Genomic DNA, 17,215 nt, shown 5'->3' on the forward strand with positions numbered 1-17,215 from the left:
TGTATCATATCAAGTATAATTACAAGTTCTGTTACCAGGCAAATGAAATCACCTTTACCTTTCTGATTTTCCAATATTGACACTGTCGTTATTTAGCTGTCCCAGAAAAGATACAGGATATACACATAGATAAAATAGGTGAAGAGACAACTTGACTGCAACCATTTGTATGTGATACCTGACAGCACCATGCAATATGTACACAGGCAACTTGAGAAGGAAGAAAAGCATTACTCTTGACATTTACAGAGCAAAACAAAATCCTGCCTGTTGAGCAGAGTATGGTTAGCCTTGATCTGAAACACTCAGCTAACACAAAGGAGATGAAGTGCTGAAATTTCATAAAGAAAGGTATCTTTATTTTCAAAATAATTAAAAAAAAGCACGCACAAAGCTGTGGCTTTTTTATATCATTAAAAACAATAGCTAGGATTCAGCATCCTCCAAGTAGAAAGAGATTCCTTTGCCTTCAGATAGATCACTTGGGGCATTATCAAAGGCAAACATCATCATCTTGGTTGTGTTAAAATCCATTCCTTCTCAGGCATACACATAATTACGAGTGGAAATAGGCATAAAATCATTACAAAGAGGGAATGCTGCATTATCTTTTCTAGAAAATAGGCAAGAAGTGGCCATTCCCCCTGCTACTCTGCCACTTCAAAAAGTTGTGCTACCTACTTAGGCTCTTTGCAAAGTGTAACTTGAGTTGCACACACGATTTGATTTCATTAAGTCCATCTTAAATTCCAAATTGTCATCTATATTCAATGGCAGCAGAAGATACATCCAGTCAAACACTGATTACTCTTTAAAGATAGGTGACATCCAGTATCCTTCCAACAAATGAGGCTGAAAAAAACACAGTAGGTTAACTCAGCTGGCAGGGCCCTCCCATCCTGGGGTCATCAGCACTACCTGTTCTAGGCCTCCCGTTGACTTTTCCACTGTCCATGCCAAGTCCTCTCTCTACACTCTCGCCAGGTGGTAACATTCTGTTTACATTTCTTATAGCACAGAAGTTAAACATCTAAAAGGTGTCTGGAGACAAAGTCAAAGTCCTTGAAGACAGTCTGCTCCTTACGGGTTAGGAGGGCAACCTCCTCTGGAGGAGTGAGGATTGGCTTTTGTGATGTAAACTCCTCATCGAAGTTGCTAACATCAGTAGGATCTCTTAAAGTGGGCACAAAAGGTGGCTTCAGAGTCCTGGCAAACAAGGCATCCCAATCAATGCCCTGTAAGAGAAGGAATTGAACAGGCCAGTTTGACATGAAGATTATTTATGAAATGTGAAGTAAGAATTGGTTTGCAGCTTCCCTTCCAGATCATTCACAACATGTCTTATTTCTAACAATTTTTTAAAAAGAAAAAAAGAAGAGTGAGAAAAAATTGAAAGAAATACCCAAATCAAACAGCATAGTGGGTGCAGGCCACATAGTACAGAGATTCTGTACAGTTCAAGGCTGTTCTTCAGAACACCAAGAAGCAAAGCTACAGCTCACACTATATTTAGGAGGGACCGAACTGAAGTGCAGCTGTGACCAGGTGGATCTGTGGACTTCCCAGCAATTCATGCTGACATCCAGCTTCTTTCCTTACTCCAGTGCAAAGCCAGCCAGGGCCTATAAGGCTAATAACATCTGGTAGATGGGCAATGGAAGGAGGAACAGTAACACCTTTGCCTGGAACAGAGATATATCCTTGACCCTCAAAAATGTGTCTCTAACTTCAGCTTTTCCTAGGATTCAGGTATATCCTGTAAATGAGGGTGCTATTAAATAGACTGCCTGGAAATCACTGTCATGACTAAAGAGCATCTTTGCTCCTGTTTGATTTAAAAAGAGGTGTTTGTTGATGGCTCAAAAGCTAGGGATATTTGTACATAGATGCAGCACAATCAGGAATAATGAACTGGCTCTGGAAGCTCTGGATCCCAGAGAACACACTCAGGGGCTGTAACTTCAAACATGGATTGAAATACATATTCCAGAACACAACGAGATGCAACAGAAAATACAACTAAGATCTCACTAATAACTAATGGAAATGTGGTTTGCTTTCTCTTGGTATTGAGGCACAACTTCTCCACTCAAACACAAGAGATGAGGAGAAGGGATAAAGTGAATTCCCACCTTAAAAAAGGGCTGGATTTTAATTTCTTCTGCATCTCTTTCCCCTGCTCCCAGTCTACGCTCTGGACATTTCCGAAGAAGCTGTAGGAAATATCAGTTAAAAATTATACTGGAACAAGTGTGGACAGAAATAATGTTTCAGAGAGAAAACCAAACAAAAGGAGATGACTGACCCCTCACTATCTTCTCATTCTCACTTTGCAGCAAGGTCATAATCTGCTAGTATTAGCTCAGACTTAGTTCCTTGTAAACAACTTGCCAACATTGACAAGGTACCCACTATAAACTGGATGAAGCATCTCATCTTAATCGTGCACTACTGGGTCACGTTTGGCAGCTGAGTCAAGCCATCTCCACTGAACACTTCTGACATTCCTGTCCTTGAATCAACACTTCTCCATCTCAGACTCAGCAGCAACTGAAGGCAGTAAGAAGCCTGCTTAGTCATCCTTAGACAGAAGAACTGCATTTACGTAAAGAGAAGGAAAGGAAAAATATGTGTAAATTTCAAATGTTTCCTTAGTCAGTGTAGGCAGCTCCAAATTACACACACAAATGCTCTCCAGTCCTAGTAGGGTCCCTCTGGATCCACTTACACAGTAAATGCAAATTTCTCAGGCTCACAGAGACTCATCAAGCTCGTTACCTTACGGATTATAGAAAGTGCCTCAGATGAAAGGAATCGGGGATACCGGACTTCATCGTTGACAATACTGTCAAAGACTTCCTCCTCGTCATCTCCAGGGAATGGTGCCTGCAGTTATGACATTTTATTATTTAATCTACATAGCACCCATTCCTCACTATTAAATAGGGATGAGAACAGCAGTGAGTTGTATGGATTAGTGTCTGGCAAGCACTATGAGTGAGAAAAATGTCATTTAAGTATTAATAAATAGCTGTCTACATTCAGCAAAATTTTATCTCAGGGAGTCAGATACTACTCTCCCCAAGAGTTCTTAACAAGATCTTCTTAGAGAAAGGTGGCCTTACCTCACCAACAAGCATCTCATAAATGAGTACACCCAATCCCCACCAGTCTACTGCCCGAGTGTAGGAGATGTCTGTCAGAACTTCTGGAGCCAGAAATTCGGGGGTGCCACAGAAGGTGTTTGTGCGGTCTCCAAAACCTATTCCTGTAGGAAAAGAACACTTCTGTAAAACCCAGCACATGTGACTAAATGGATCACATGCAGCCTCACCTTCTGGAAGCCACTGATAATCCAGTGTTAACTAGGCAAGGGTTCTCATCAGTGCTTGTAAATGCCAATAAGGAAGTACGAAACTTGAGGCCCCCAAAAAATCCAAATAAGAAGCACACAGACAATCCTTAAATAAACAGCAAAACCAAGGAAAATTCCTGCAGATACCATTGCTCATTTGCTCAAGGATGCATTTTGTAGTATCCTGTATTCTGGCTCCTTTGGACAAACTCCCTCAGAAGTATGCTGAAGATTAAAGGAGCAAGTACTCTTCCCATGCTCATCATGGCCAGACAGGTGAGGGTTTATGGTTGACTGGTTTGTTCAGCTTTTTTGGATATGTTTTTTGGTGGGTTTTGCTCTATTTTTAAGATGGGAATGAATACAAGTTACACATGATCACCTCAGTACCTGTATTTGTGAACACATTACTAAAGCCCAGATCCTAAACTGGTTCTGATGGTTCAATTTCAGCCTCACCAAAGTCACTCACCTTCCTTACACAATCCAAAATCTGCAATCTTCACAAACCCTTCAGCATCTAAAAGGAGATTATCCAATTTGAGGTCCCTGCAGGCAAAGGAGAGTACAGAAAATGGTGGGTGAAGCCCAAGGACTGACATCCAGTATATTTTTTTTGCAAGAGGCAGACAGAAGCTCAATATTAATGAACAGAATACAATCTAAATTGAGTAAAGTCTACTTTTGGTTTAAATAATACATTATTTGGAAGATTCCCCTTAATGTATTGATATTTTCCTCTTAATGAAAGGCTCACAAAGCAGCTTGGAGCTGGGTGGGGCCTATTGATCTGGAAAGAGCATCCCACAACAGCATGACTAATTACTTGACTATCACAGTAAAAAAGAAAGCAGTGACTTCTAGGTGCCTTCCCCAATGTATTGACATGTTGCAAGTGATTAATCCTCTGTGACATGTCAGATGAACACCTTTGAGATCACTTTCTTTACTGTAAGCTTGATGAACAAGCTGAGAACAACAGGCAATGGGGAAAACAGAAAGACAGATTAGAAACCTCAGCAAGATAGTCAGCTCCAGATGTACAGCTACAGGAAAAATAAACTTTCAGTTTGCTGAACTGTCTCATACTTGATTCTTTGCTGCATTACCTATAAACAATTTTCTTCTCATGCAAGAACTGGAGGCCCAAGACTACGCAGGCTGTATAAAACCTAAAAGAGAGAAATAGTTATCAGGAAATATATATGGGAATCAAGTTTAAAATTTATAGTGTCTGGGAACTAGACTAACTCTAACTCACTGTGCCATATGCTCTGGAAAGACATCTTCATGTATACGCATCATAAGATCCCCACCTGGAGTGTATTCCATCACAAAACAAGCATGATGGGGTGTCTGGAAGCATGCAAACATGTTCACAAGGAATGGATGATCAGAAGAATTGACCACTTCAAATATTCGCTTCTCACAGTTCAAGCTGCCAGGATTCAAAGAACAAAAATGTCAATATTAAAACTTGGCAGAACAGCCTGTTTTGAGAAAGACAGGATGATAAGAAAATCTTTACATCCTAAGACAGAGAAATAAAAAGTGAGGGATAGAACAGTATTTATGTTATATACTTCCAAACCTTGAGTTTGAGAGTGTTCTTCAGGTGTTATTCCACCAGAGGCTAGAAAGCAGCACTGTTACAAGTTTCCTTATTCCCTGTTATAGTTACCCAAGCCTTGAGGTCATGTTTAACCTTAAGAGTACCATGACCAGTACACATCATACCTACTAACATTTGATTGCAGGTGTGTTAGCATAGCCTCTGGTGATAATATCATCTCTAAAAAAAGCTCACCTATCGATTTCATCTCTCCTAATAATATCTTTCTTCTTCAAGGCTTTGATAGCATACAACTTCCCAGTTGCCTTGTATTGGGCCAGCAGCACCTGAAAGACAACAGAAAAGCTGTACTTAAAAAAAAAAATCTGTAATTTCCTTACTGGATTACTTTGACTCCCATCAATACAAACTATTTCCATTCACTCCAGTCATTCTCAAAACCAAGCTCAAGTAACTCCAAAAATGGAGCACTTTTTTTTTTTTTCTGCTCCTTGTGCTACGTCAGTCCAGAAAGATGTCAGTGTGAGTTATATTCTTTTCACAAAGAGTAGTGTCACAGCTGGCCCAGTGCTTTAGCAGCACCTCAGAAGTCTCACAGCAAGCAACTATGCATGCAGTTTTTGGGAATGGAGTTGTTCCACCAGTGCTCACTATGACACTGAAAGTAATAGTAATGATGACCTTTATGAAATGACTTAGCACCCCCAGGATGCTTTTCTTCAGGCTCTGAAGCTGCAAATCTTCAGGAGTTTTGACTGTTAACAACAGTTATCCACTGCTTGTGTGGTTGGGCTGGGTTTGGTTTGTGTGTCTGCATGTGTCTGCATTGCAACAAATTAAAAATGTACTGCAGCATTTCTCTTCAGACCCTGAGGCAGGGGTCCATCTTCACAACCACAGCCCTACTGCCCTCCTCCACAAAGTGTACACTTTAATACTACCTTCCCAAAGTGGCCACGACCCAACATAGCAATGCAGCGAAAATCCTCAAGTTGAACTGTCCTTTTCCTGCAGACAAACAAAGAAAAGTCGCTGAGACAGGACCCAAAAGATGCAGACACAGATAACAAAGAAGTGTGTGTTTGCATTAGGGGAAAAATCTCTTTATAGCAACAGGGAAGACAAACAGCTGGGTCAACCTCAACCACTCCTTGCCTAGGCTGAAATCCTGCAAACTTATGCTTGCTGCTGCTGTTCTGCTGCTGCAGAAAGGAGCAGGTAACCACAAGATGAGGAAACTGCTCCCAGTGGCAGCAGCCTGACTTCCGTCTGTACTGGCAACAGGAGCAACAATTCTGACTCTCCAGGGCTTGCTCTCTGTTACTTCTTGCAATAGGATTAGTTTCCCTCCAGCCCTGTCCTTGGGGTAGTAAAATTCAATTTCAGCTACACTCCTTTCAGCCAGCTCAACAGCAGTTGTGTTAATCAGACTTGAATGTGTATATCAAGTGCTAGTAGGTCAAGGGCACAAGGAGAAGTTCTCCAACACAAACTGGAAATTAAACATGGTGAGACAACAGACATAAGATCTTGCTGGAAAAAAAAGTAGCCGAATAAAGAGATGCTGTAGAATGTTATGTCAGCCACAAGGTGTTACCAAGGAAACTCAGGCTGCAGAACTGCTTGGAAAGAATTTAAAAAAAAAAAAAAAATCAACCCACACCCTAAATGTTTTAGTCCAGGATCATCTTTAAAAAGCAGCAGACACTCTGTACTCCTCCAGTAAGTGAAATGAAGGGCTAAGTATCTACCCATGAGGGACTCAACTCCCTCCCTCAGCCTTCTCAGGGAAGGTTGCTAGTGCCTGACTGTATCCTGACTACATGGTTTTGAAGATGAGACCCCTAACAAGTGACAATGAAATTATTAATATAATTCTATGATCTGAACTCCAAGATCAGCTTAGATAGATTTTGCTATTTGTGCTTTTTCAGTCAGTATTTATTCAACAATAGTAATTATTTTTTTTTTTACTTGTCTTGTTTTGGTATATTTACTGCTGTGTATCCTCATTACATACAAATTGTGTATATGTAACTGCCATAGACTACAACCAACCTACTTGTTTGTGCCTCCCTGTGTAATGAAAGACAGTGTATCTTGTGTATCAATAAAAACTGGAGTGTGAGGGATGCCAAGTGTTTCTGAAATGTATTACTCAGAATGCAGACACATCTAAATATGCATAAAACTTCAACCACAAGGAAGCTCTTGAAGACAGTTAAGTGACTTTCCCTTCTGTTAAAGTCATCTATGACATTGCAGCACACAGACTACCAACAGGTCAAGTAGTGCAGTTAATAACCAGAGAAGGTGCAGCAAACATTTGGACAAGTCAAGTTCAGAGCAGACTTTTCATGGAATTGTCCACACTCAGCACTAAGAGTCTGCTGCTGAGAAATCAAAGCACACCTTGAGCAGAATTTCAGACTGCATGCTCAAAAATTTAACCCCAGTGCCTCTTTTATCTGTGACCCAACACAGCCTATGCTTCCAGAGTTACCTTGGAGATGCTGGGTTTGGAAATTCTGTTCTAATAGAGCTGCAAGACTTCTCCTCAACATGCAGCCTCTTCAGACACTAGGAACAGAAAGAAAGTTACAGTGCATCATCCTCCAGAATCACCAAGTCAGGCCTGAACATCTACATTCAAATGTTCTGTGTCATGATCCAGCTTAGCCACAGGAAAGCAGCATGAAAACAGATTGTCTACGGTCACACAAAACTATTCCCATGTACATTATTTTTTGATAGGGTCAAACCCTTTAAAATAAATGCTTTTAGAAGTCTAGGATAAAACACTTCCTTTCTAGAAAGAAAGGCATCTCATGTCCCAGAAAGAGTCACAATAATCAAAGAGTGCAGTTTCCTCTATCACAAAAGTCAAATAAGAAAGGGTAAGATGTGGAAGAACACAGGTCATTAACCACTATACTACTCAAAACATTTTTCCTGCTCCTTCCTGCCAGAAAAGTAGAGCTCTTTTTTTTGCCCAGTTTCTTTAATGACAAAGAACTTAATCTGTTCCTAAAAGCCTGCAGACCCTCCTTCTCTGCTTTCTCTATGCAATCACCTCTTCTTCCAATTTTGCTCCTTGAAGAAAAACAACATATAATTAAAAAAAAAAAAAAGAGGTGCAACACTTTCATGAAGCCTCCATGTCAAAATAGCTCACTGGATTCTGAATCCCTGGAGATCAGCCAGCTAATTACGAGGCACCTGCCTAAAGTATAACAAATTTCTCCAGTAATAAACAAATAAGAAGAACCAGGCCAACCAATAAAGAAAAGTCTCCCTGTTAGCCCAGACAATTACCGGAGAATCTGCAGGAGATGGTGCTGATTCCTTGGAGTTGGCCACCAGAAAAAGGCGTGGAGGCTTGGGTGGTGCTTCATCAGCAAACGTGAGCTTAGCCACAGGAAAGTCACCACTGTGTGTAAAACAAAAGTGAAGGAGATTGACTCAGGGCAGAATGCTGTACACTGACACCTTTGGATCACCTTTGCTGTTAAGCAATGCTTAGTTCAGTCCAAAACACTGGACACCAGGAATTCCTGATTCACACGAGTCTGTGAGGTATCAACAAGACATACAGCCTCCTATTAGCCTCTGTTTTCTTTTCATTCATTTAAGTTGGTGATGTTTAGACTCACATTCCAACATTAGCTCTCCACGAGTCTGTGAGGTATCAAGACATATGGCCTCCTAATAGCCTCTGTTTTCATTCATTTAAGTTGGTGATGGTTAGACTCACATTCCAACATTAGCTCTCCGAGACTATAAAATTAATGAAACATAGGTGTGTAGAAATAAGTCACTATGATCAAGAATTTAAAAGGAAACCTTGATTTTAATAGCAACACAGTAGTTGGTTAATTTTTTTTATTTTACAAGTCTTGTGAATCAGTGGGAACAGTCTCTTTTAGAGAAATACTAATTGTCTAAAAATTATTCCAACAATTTAAAACAATTCTTTTTGGCAGCATTTTCTTCTACATCATATTTAAAAGTTTAGCTGTGTACTTTCTGAGTGCTGCATTATACTAGCAGTGCACTTGTAACCCCATTGAAAGAAAAGTGCCTTTTTTCCACAACAATGACACTGTTACCTTGCTCAGAGTTCAGTTATTATACTGGTGAAGACTTATAATGAGTGGAATTTTCTTTCCTTTACAGCACAGACACAGTGCATCTTTTTGTGTATATAAAATAACTTTTGAAAATCTATTAGTTTTGTTTGTTTGTTGTTTTTTTTTTCTTAACACACTCTTTACTTATCACCACTTTTATGCCCACAGATGTTCCTGCAGAAGCAAAGAAAGCTGCTGAAGTTCCCCTGGGTCTGGAACACACTGCTTGCTAGGACAGCAATTTTGGAAATCAGTCCCACTGCTAACAATAAATCAGAGCCAGACACAGAGTACTGAACATCCCACTAAACTCACATCATTTCAGGAGGCTTTGGCTTTTCTTAAAATCCTGAATTAAGTTCCACAGATCCATTTTTCTCATTGGTATTTTCCTCCACCTTTGTAAGGTGCAACAGAATTTTAAGATCTATCCTACACACACTCCAGATTGTCATCCAGCAACCCTCAGAATATGACTTACCTACTCAACTTGGACGCTGAGTCAACATGACTTCGTGGGGGAGCTGGAGAGAAGTCTGTCTGAATGGGGTCATGAAGTGGGGGACTCAGGGTGCTTATGGAGCTACAGGGAGGGAGGAAACTCATCATCAGGCGACCCCAAGCTGCAACACTTATGTTCATCTGAGGAGCTCGGAGAAATTCCTTCCCTGGAAGGGTTGGAGTCAAAACACTGGTGAGATTACAACACAAATTACAAATCTCAGGTACTGTTACATTATTATTTCCACCCAAATGCCCATGGGTTACTCAAAAAAGCTAATCCACCCCAGGGAGAATGGGCTTTTTTCAGGGAAGAAAGTTTAATAGTTATGACGATGAGATAGATCTACTATTTCACCCAAGTTCAGCCTCATATAATGTTTGTTTTACATAACAGTCCTCAAGCAGAAATTGCATAAAACATTGGAAAAAAATACTTTACGTCCAGTTTTATTCTAGTTCAACACTGCATTTTAATCATGCAGCCTATTAATAGAACGTTTCTGAAAGTGTCTTAAAGGAGTAACACATTTGGGTTATTTTCATTATTTTTACTACTTCCTGAAGAATATAAAAATAAAAACTCATTTATCCCCGCTGCCAAGAGATCTTAGTATGTAAAGTTTTACTTTATTCAGCTTCACAAGAAAGAATTTGCAGACAAAAAAAGTATGCCAGTTATCCCAGTCCCTAAACTGCTACTCTGAGGTGCCAGTTCCAAAGACGTGACAGACCATCAGCAGCCTGCTCATGCTATAGGCTTCTATAATCCAGAAGTTTCCACAAAACCTTCCAGTATCTCTTCATCAGTAACAGAATCGCTGGTTAATTAGTACATCTGGAGTCTTTGGATATTGCTAAAAAGTCTGTTAAATAACTAGCAATTATATCTTCCTAGTAATGTCAGTTGTGACTAGAAACACCACAACAGTATCACATTACACACCATGCCGCAGCCAGGCTGCCTGTACTTTTTCTGACTGAACAAATGTCTGCATTCTAATAAAGCCCACCTACTTACAGTAATTAGCAAGCATTTTAATGACTCCAGCCTGCCAGCCTGCTCGTGCAAACCCCTGCCTCACCCACACCCCCTCCAGAGCGAGCAGTCAGGTCTGCAGCTCACCTTTCTGTTTGGGGAAAATGCGCTTCTGCCGCTGCAGCTTCGGCTTCCTCTCAATGACAGGATTACAGAACATCACCTGCCAGAGAGTCAAAGGGCATTTGTCAGGTTTCATCATTTACACTGTGAACACAAACTTTCACACGTGCCTGCTCTCTCCTCAATTTCTCCATTCATATCTGTTAAGTGAGGACTCACTCCCATAGGCTCCACACTGTTATTCTAGCTTCACTCTCTAAACATCTATTTCAACGGTGGTTTTAGATCTTGGAATCTCCTGCTACCTGAAACACAGAGAGCTCCCACAATTAAGACCATTTCATATCTCAAATCTAATTTGTAAAACCACACATGAAGAACACAGCCATCTGTAGGGTAAAAACAAGTGACAGTCCACAACACAGAAGTAAAAATCAAAAAACCGAAACCAACCCCTACAAACCGAAACCACACAAAAACCCAAGGCAGCAGGGAGAGGAAGTAAATTTTGGTACATGAGGTCAAGATTCTACTTTTGGAAAGATAACCACAGGAACTTTCCTCCTAACACAAAGGAAAAAGTACTGTAGCTTTTAAGGGATTATCTGGATGAGCTCTTCATCGATGGTACTTCAGACTATTATTAGCCTCAGAAAGAGGATAAAATAAGCATGCCCAGGGGGAATTTGAATCTCTGATTGTACAGTCACTGTGATTCAGCTCTGACCATTAAGCCACAGTTTAATTAAAGTGTCACTGATGACTCATAATGAAACCAAATAAACAATGGATTTCACAGCACACACACAAATAATTACAGTAGAGCAGCTGAAGAGTTACTCCAGGCTATGGCACGTGTATGTCTATTATATGATTTTGTTCCTTATTTTTATATGTGATATGATGTAAAAGAATTTGGGGTGTCATTCTACCCTCCTAGATTATAGCTCCTTCGATTCTTTGTATCCCGGGTCAAGCAATGGCTTTCAGGGCAGGCACCCTACACAGAGGGAGTTCTCTGAACAAGACACAAAGCTTACATTTATACCTCTGCAAAAAGCATCCCTTGGGGTTCCAGCGAGAGGCACATCCCGTGACGTTCGTTATCAAGGAAATCATCCAAACGTAAAAACTTCACTGCACACAGTTCTCTCCAGTCTCTCCAATAAATGGCAATTTCCAGCTCACGAGACTGGTGGGAAGGGGGAGTGGTGGGGAAAAGAAAAAAACAAAGAAGAGTTACATACTGCCCCATGCTCTGGAAATGGTGCACACATGCTGTCATAAAAAAAAAATAAATCAGTAAACTAAACAGTACATGTAAGAAACTTCCTAATCCTTCTGCTCCCTGCTTTCCCTGAGGTTTTCAGATCTTAGCCACAGACCCTCTTGGAGATGACTGCCTTGGCTTCCCATTTCAGGAATCCCTGAGAGCACCAGTTTGCTGGTATAATGAAATAAAACTGCTCAGATAAGGAGAGAAGAACAACAGATGCTGTTCAGGTTGAACCTCTGCCAAAGAGGCACTGCCTGGAGGGCAAGACTAAGAGAACTGGTTCAGAAAAGGGCACGGGGACAGCAGCAATAGAGTTGAACAAAGTGGAATGGCAGCTAAATGAGCAAATCAGGTAAGGTGATATGGAAAAACCAAATACAACACAGAGAGTCTGGGTCAAACTTACCCTGTCCAGCTCAATGACAAAGCTCTGGTCCCATGCCTGGTTATTAACTGGTCCCCAGTTTGTTTGGCCAACCACTTTATTGTCCACTTTGAGCACAGCAAGGACCTCATCTGGACAAAGAAGAAAACTGGGATTATAATCTTTTACCAAAGAAAATCTCTCATGCTGAAGGTGAACATCCCAATCAAATGTCATTTCCAGGAGAGCAGGAGGAGGACCAGGTATAATGCAATTCATTCTCTCTCTTAGAAACCAGGTTTCTCATAATTACACTCATACCAGGCTAACCCAGTACCACGACAGGAAGCCCCCATGCTCCCATATGCCACTCCCAATGGAACAGGGACCCCCATACTCACTACACAGCTCTTCATTCCGCAGGTACTTTCCTGCAGCACCCCTGCTGTGGATACCCAGCCCGACTCGTGCTCGGGGGAAGGACCTCAAATCACTTGGGCTGCCACAGACAGGGGAAGAACCGGCCACCCGGGAGCGTCCTGGGACATTTTCCAACAGATCCTGACACCCCATCAGTCTCACTTCCAATGTTCCTGAGGAATTTTAGGAGGGTAAAGAATATTATTAGGTAAAAGATAAAGTGATTCCAGTCACTTTATCTTTTTCACCAGGCCTGTCCTCAACAGGCATCCAAGAATTTCTCAGATTAATTTCTTGGTTAACAGTTCAATTCTACCCCAGATTAATAGACTGCAAATCCATATGATGTGAAATCTCCAGTTAGCCTACATGACACAAATTCAGTTCCTAGAAAATCAAATGTCTGTGTAACAAGAGACATTACAACAATGAGAAGAAATGCAACTCATGTTTCCCTCTGTCCTCCCCTCACAACAATCCTTGCCATGCAGGATTTAGGTACCTGTAAGGGCTGTAGGTTTGATGACTGAAGTGGGTTGGACGCTGCCATGCTGAGCTCCCAGGGAGGAAGTATTTACCAGTTCCTGCTTGATGAGTGCTCTTTTTGGGTGATCAGGAGAAAGCTCACCCAGCTGATGTTCCAGGGACAAGCGCAGCAGGTCAATCTTCTGAGAGGACTCTTGCAATCGACCCTGAGCCTTGAAATGCAAAGTAGAACAGAAAACAGGCAGAAATTTTCAATGTACAGCCCCAGTCCAGGCACTACTCAACCTTTAGGAACCACTAAAGTAGGCTTAAAAAAAAGCCTAGATAACATCTTACTAATAAAGGAACAAGATGAAATATTTTCCCATAGATCCCAGACACCCCATCAGTGTCGCTTCCGACGCTCCCGAAAAATTTCGCCAACCCAAAGAATGTTATCCCTAGAAAGGAGAGTGATCCCAATCAGTCTGTCCTCACAGAGAGACTGGGACTTCCCCAGTTAATAATTCCTGGTTAACTCTACCCATTTGTGCTAAATCACTAACGCTGAGGCACAAATCCCCTCTCAAGAAGCCCTGAGTAAGAGCTTACCTCAGCCAAGAACCTGCGATCCTGCACCCGACTCCCTCCTAGGATCTTCAGCACGTTTTTTGCCCCCGCAGCCACCGCAGCCTCGATGCGCAGGTGGTGCCGCAGCTCCTCGATACGCAGCTCCAGAGCACTGATGGTGCTCCCCACCCTCACTGGCCATTCGGGAGATAAAACATGGCCAGTGAGAATGAAAACTGACTATTGCGGATCTCAGGGCTTGGGCTTCATCTCTTCTGGGCTGATAAGTAACTGATGCACAGTTACTTAAAACAGCTTACCTGCTGGATCCACTGGATCCTCCATCCCTCCTGCTGACTGAGACACCTTCACAATGTGCATGCGGATTATTTCAATCTTTGTCTTGCTGTCCTGAAGCATCTGCTGAGCTGTAGCCAGCAGCTTCCGCTCCTGCCAAAAAGCAAGCATATGCAGAGAGAGAAAGGTGCTCATTAAAAATTAATTAGGATGATGTGTTCACATGTGAGGTGGTACCTCCAAGAAGGGTCAGAAAGGACTTTGCTTTTTTTTTTTACAGAAGCAGTTATATAAAGGAGACATCGCTGAGAATTAAGGACTTTGGGATCACTGGCCCCATTTGCAGAGGGAAAGGACAAGTCAAGGACATGTCCAGTTAACACCAAACCTTGCAGTCACTGAGCCTTGTGGTTTTGTTTTGTAAGCAGGGGTTTTGAACAAGTGAAAATATCACAGCCTGCTGCACTGCTGGTTTTACTGAATTAAGCTTCATAATAAGCTCAGATTTTTTTTTTTCTAATTAACCTTTGACTTTTAAATATGATTACACCAAAATCTAAAAGTGGAATGAATGTGGAACCAGTAAACCTCTGAATTTTTTTTCTCATATAAAGAGACACTACATGGTGTGCTCTACCCTCAACAACCTAGTGTTATCAAAACCAACTCAGTGTACAGTAACAGCACTTTTTAAGCTTTATTTCCTCCAGTCAGTGACTGAATGACTCTTATACCACCCTCACTTCCTTCCCAGGCCTGAAATAGCTTTTCTTGAGCCACCACTTCTACCACGACACTTCTTACAAGATACTTTTCTCAAGCTCCAATCTGACTCTAATCTGGAGTCACTATGAGCACTGAGGTCAGATGCATTAACACCTCTCTTATGGCATTCAGCCAGCTAAGTTAAACATCTAGACCAAGGAAGAAATGTAGAGTCTGTAGCTGTTACAGAGAGGTAGGGCTTTCCAATTCATCTCTTTGAAAATGACAGCACAAGCCACTCTCCAGGTACCCAGCACTTCCCACTGAAACTACAGAAGGATTTACATGGCTAAGTTAAACCAACACGATTCCCAACTCTATCATTAATATCTCTAAGCAACATTCAAGAGCAGATGCACAATCAGCATCTGCCATGTAAGAACTGCCAAAAGGATCCAAACTGCCAGATGATGTCTCTCTGTCCACTCTAATAACTCCCCTCTCATCATGATCATCACCAGATGCTTCAGAAAAAGCCACAGGCAACGACATCATAGACCAAAGTGGAATAAACTACACTTTCAGAAAAGGCCTTTTCCTAACATCCAGTAATTACAGATTACATTACATTCTTAGCACATGAAGATGGGCCATGCAATTCCTTTTTAATTCCTGCTAAATCCTTGAAAGCTGTAACATGTTGCACTAAGTTTAAGTTACCTTGGATGTTGAATACATTTGGATCATGTTTTCAGCTCCTTGTTTCACTTTCATTTCGACATGCAGCTGCTTCTTCAGAGCTTCAACCTTCCTTGCCATGGGGTCTGGGTTTCTCTCCCAGAGACAAGGATCTGGAGATACAGACCCATCTGCACAAACAATACAATCAATGCCATTAGTCATCTTTTCCTGCATCATTTCAGAGTTATAGATGGGTAACTCTATAAAAGAAGGTCAGGCTATTAAATAAGGTACAAAAAGGTCTTGTCTACAAAACTGACTGTTTCAAATGAAGCTCAAGCTCATATCTGTAAATATTTCTTAGTTTATCAATTAACCTGTCCTAAAACGCATGCTTCCAATTTTATAACTCATTCATCCTGTAAGATATTTGGATGTTCAATTGCCCAGAAACTCTATTCCAATCTCTTCAATTCCACCTACAGCCTACTCCTGAATGTTGTCCAAGCCAGCAATCTCAGCTGGTCTTCTCCCTACACTGATCTCTCATGTTGCCTCCTTTCACCTTTATTGCCCCATTCTCAACTTTTTATTGCAGAGATCACTCCATCAGCTAAGTACCAACAGAAGAAATTCCACTCCTTGTGAGCCCTCAGCAGGAAAATTTACCAGTTCAATATATATAAATACCAAAGCACTATAACAAAATTCTCCTGTCAATCATGACACAAGGCCTACCTGTCTGACTCTCCTCTTTGTCTGTTATTACAATCCTTGCATTAAGCTCCTGAAGTTCCCAATGCAACTGTTCCAGTTTGCGGTTGGAGGATTTCAGCACATGCTCTATATGAACAAGGTTCTTCCTGTCCGTGGTCGCCTTGCGCAGGTTTTCTGCCCCCTCTTTAATCTTCAGCTCTTTCTGGATAGCACGGCGGAGCAGCTCCTTCTCACCCTCCAGTTTGTGCTGGAAGCTTGGATCCATTAAGTTCACACCATTCCCCTGCTGCAAGAGACAGCTGCCCTGCAGCCAAGCAGCGTTGGGGAAGAGGATTTCAGAGGTTACATGGTTCAACCACCTTTATGTTATAACAATACCCTCATAAGATTCCACTCCTTCGTTTAATTTATGGCTCACACAAATTCTGAAGCAAATCTTTTCACCATGTTTTCCAGAAAACCAGACCTCCATTTAAATTGCAGAGGACAGAACACAACTTTGATCTTAACACGCCTTAATTTGGTTTTAAACCATAATGGAGAAAAATCTTCCTCTTGCTTGTCTCCTTGTTATTTAATGCCTACACACATCTTTGTTCTCCAGGTATCAAAGCCCAGCCAATGCTTGCCCTTATTCAGATCAACATTAACTTTCACTAGTACAATGTAGTAGGTACAGATTTTTATCTGAATATGTCTTGAAGTCAACTGCTCAAAGACACATCTCAACTAGTGTGTTGGAGCTTTCTAGGACTGTCACAAGCATGCATTAACTCCCAGCTTTAACCCCTGAAGAAGAAAAATGTTAAGCCTACAGCTGTTGCTACACATGAACAAGCAAAAGAGTAAGGTGAATTTTCTGCTATAGCTCAAAAGGGAACCACAATGTTGTCTCAACCTCTACTCTGCTGTGATTTACAGGCACTAAGGCCGCTTTAAAATATTGACTATTTTGAGTTGCATCAGTATCACTCAAGCTTGTTCTGGGCTTTGTGTCACATAATTTTCAATACTCCTTGTTCAACAGCTCTGGACAGAGATGCTGTGTTTACAGACTCT

At 41.4% G+C, this 17,215-nt stretch overlaps 1 protein-coding gene across 1 annotated transcript; it reads right to left on the reverse strand.

The window, feature by feature from the left end:
• Positions 1-934: 934 nt before the first annotated feature.
• Positions 935-16,421, reverse strand: PKN3 (protein kinase N3). Its single transcript, XM_008946014.1, has 21 exons — positions 16,178-16,421; positions 15,479-15,627; positions 14,073-14,206; positions 13,799-13,937; positions 13,224-13,419; positions 12,703-12,894; positions 12,344-12,453; positions 11,710-11,853; positions 10,686-10,761; positions 9,555-9,726; positions 8,244-8,358; positions 7,432-7,508; positions 5,870-5,936; positions 5,163-5,254; positions 4,617-4,793; positions 4,465-4,527; positions 3,828-3,904; positions 3,126-3,268; positions 2,779-2,886; positions 2,133-2,213; positions 935-1,235 (listed from the first exon to the last, which is right to left on the reverse strand). Exons 1-21 carry the CDS (start codon positions 16,419-16,421, stop codon positions 1,023-1,025), a joined length of 2,769 nt encoding a protein of 922 aa, XP_008944262.1. The 3' UTR covers positions 935-1,022.
• Between the last annotated feature and the right edge of the window lie 794 nt (positions 16,422-17,215).

This window comes from Merops nubicus, unplaced genomic scaffold, assembly GCF_000691845.1.
Source record: "Merops nubicus isolate BGI_N331 unplaced genomic scaffold, ASM69184v1 scaffold16010, whole genome shotgun sequence".
NCBI lineage: Eukaryota > Metazoa > Chordata > Aves > Coraciiformes > Meropidae > Merops > Merops nubicus.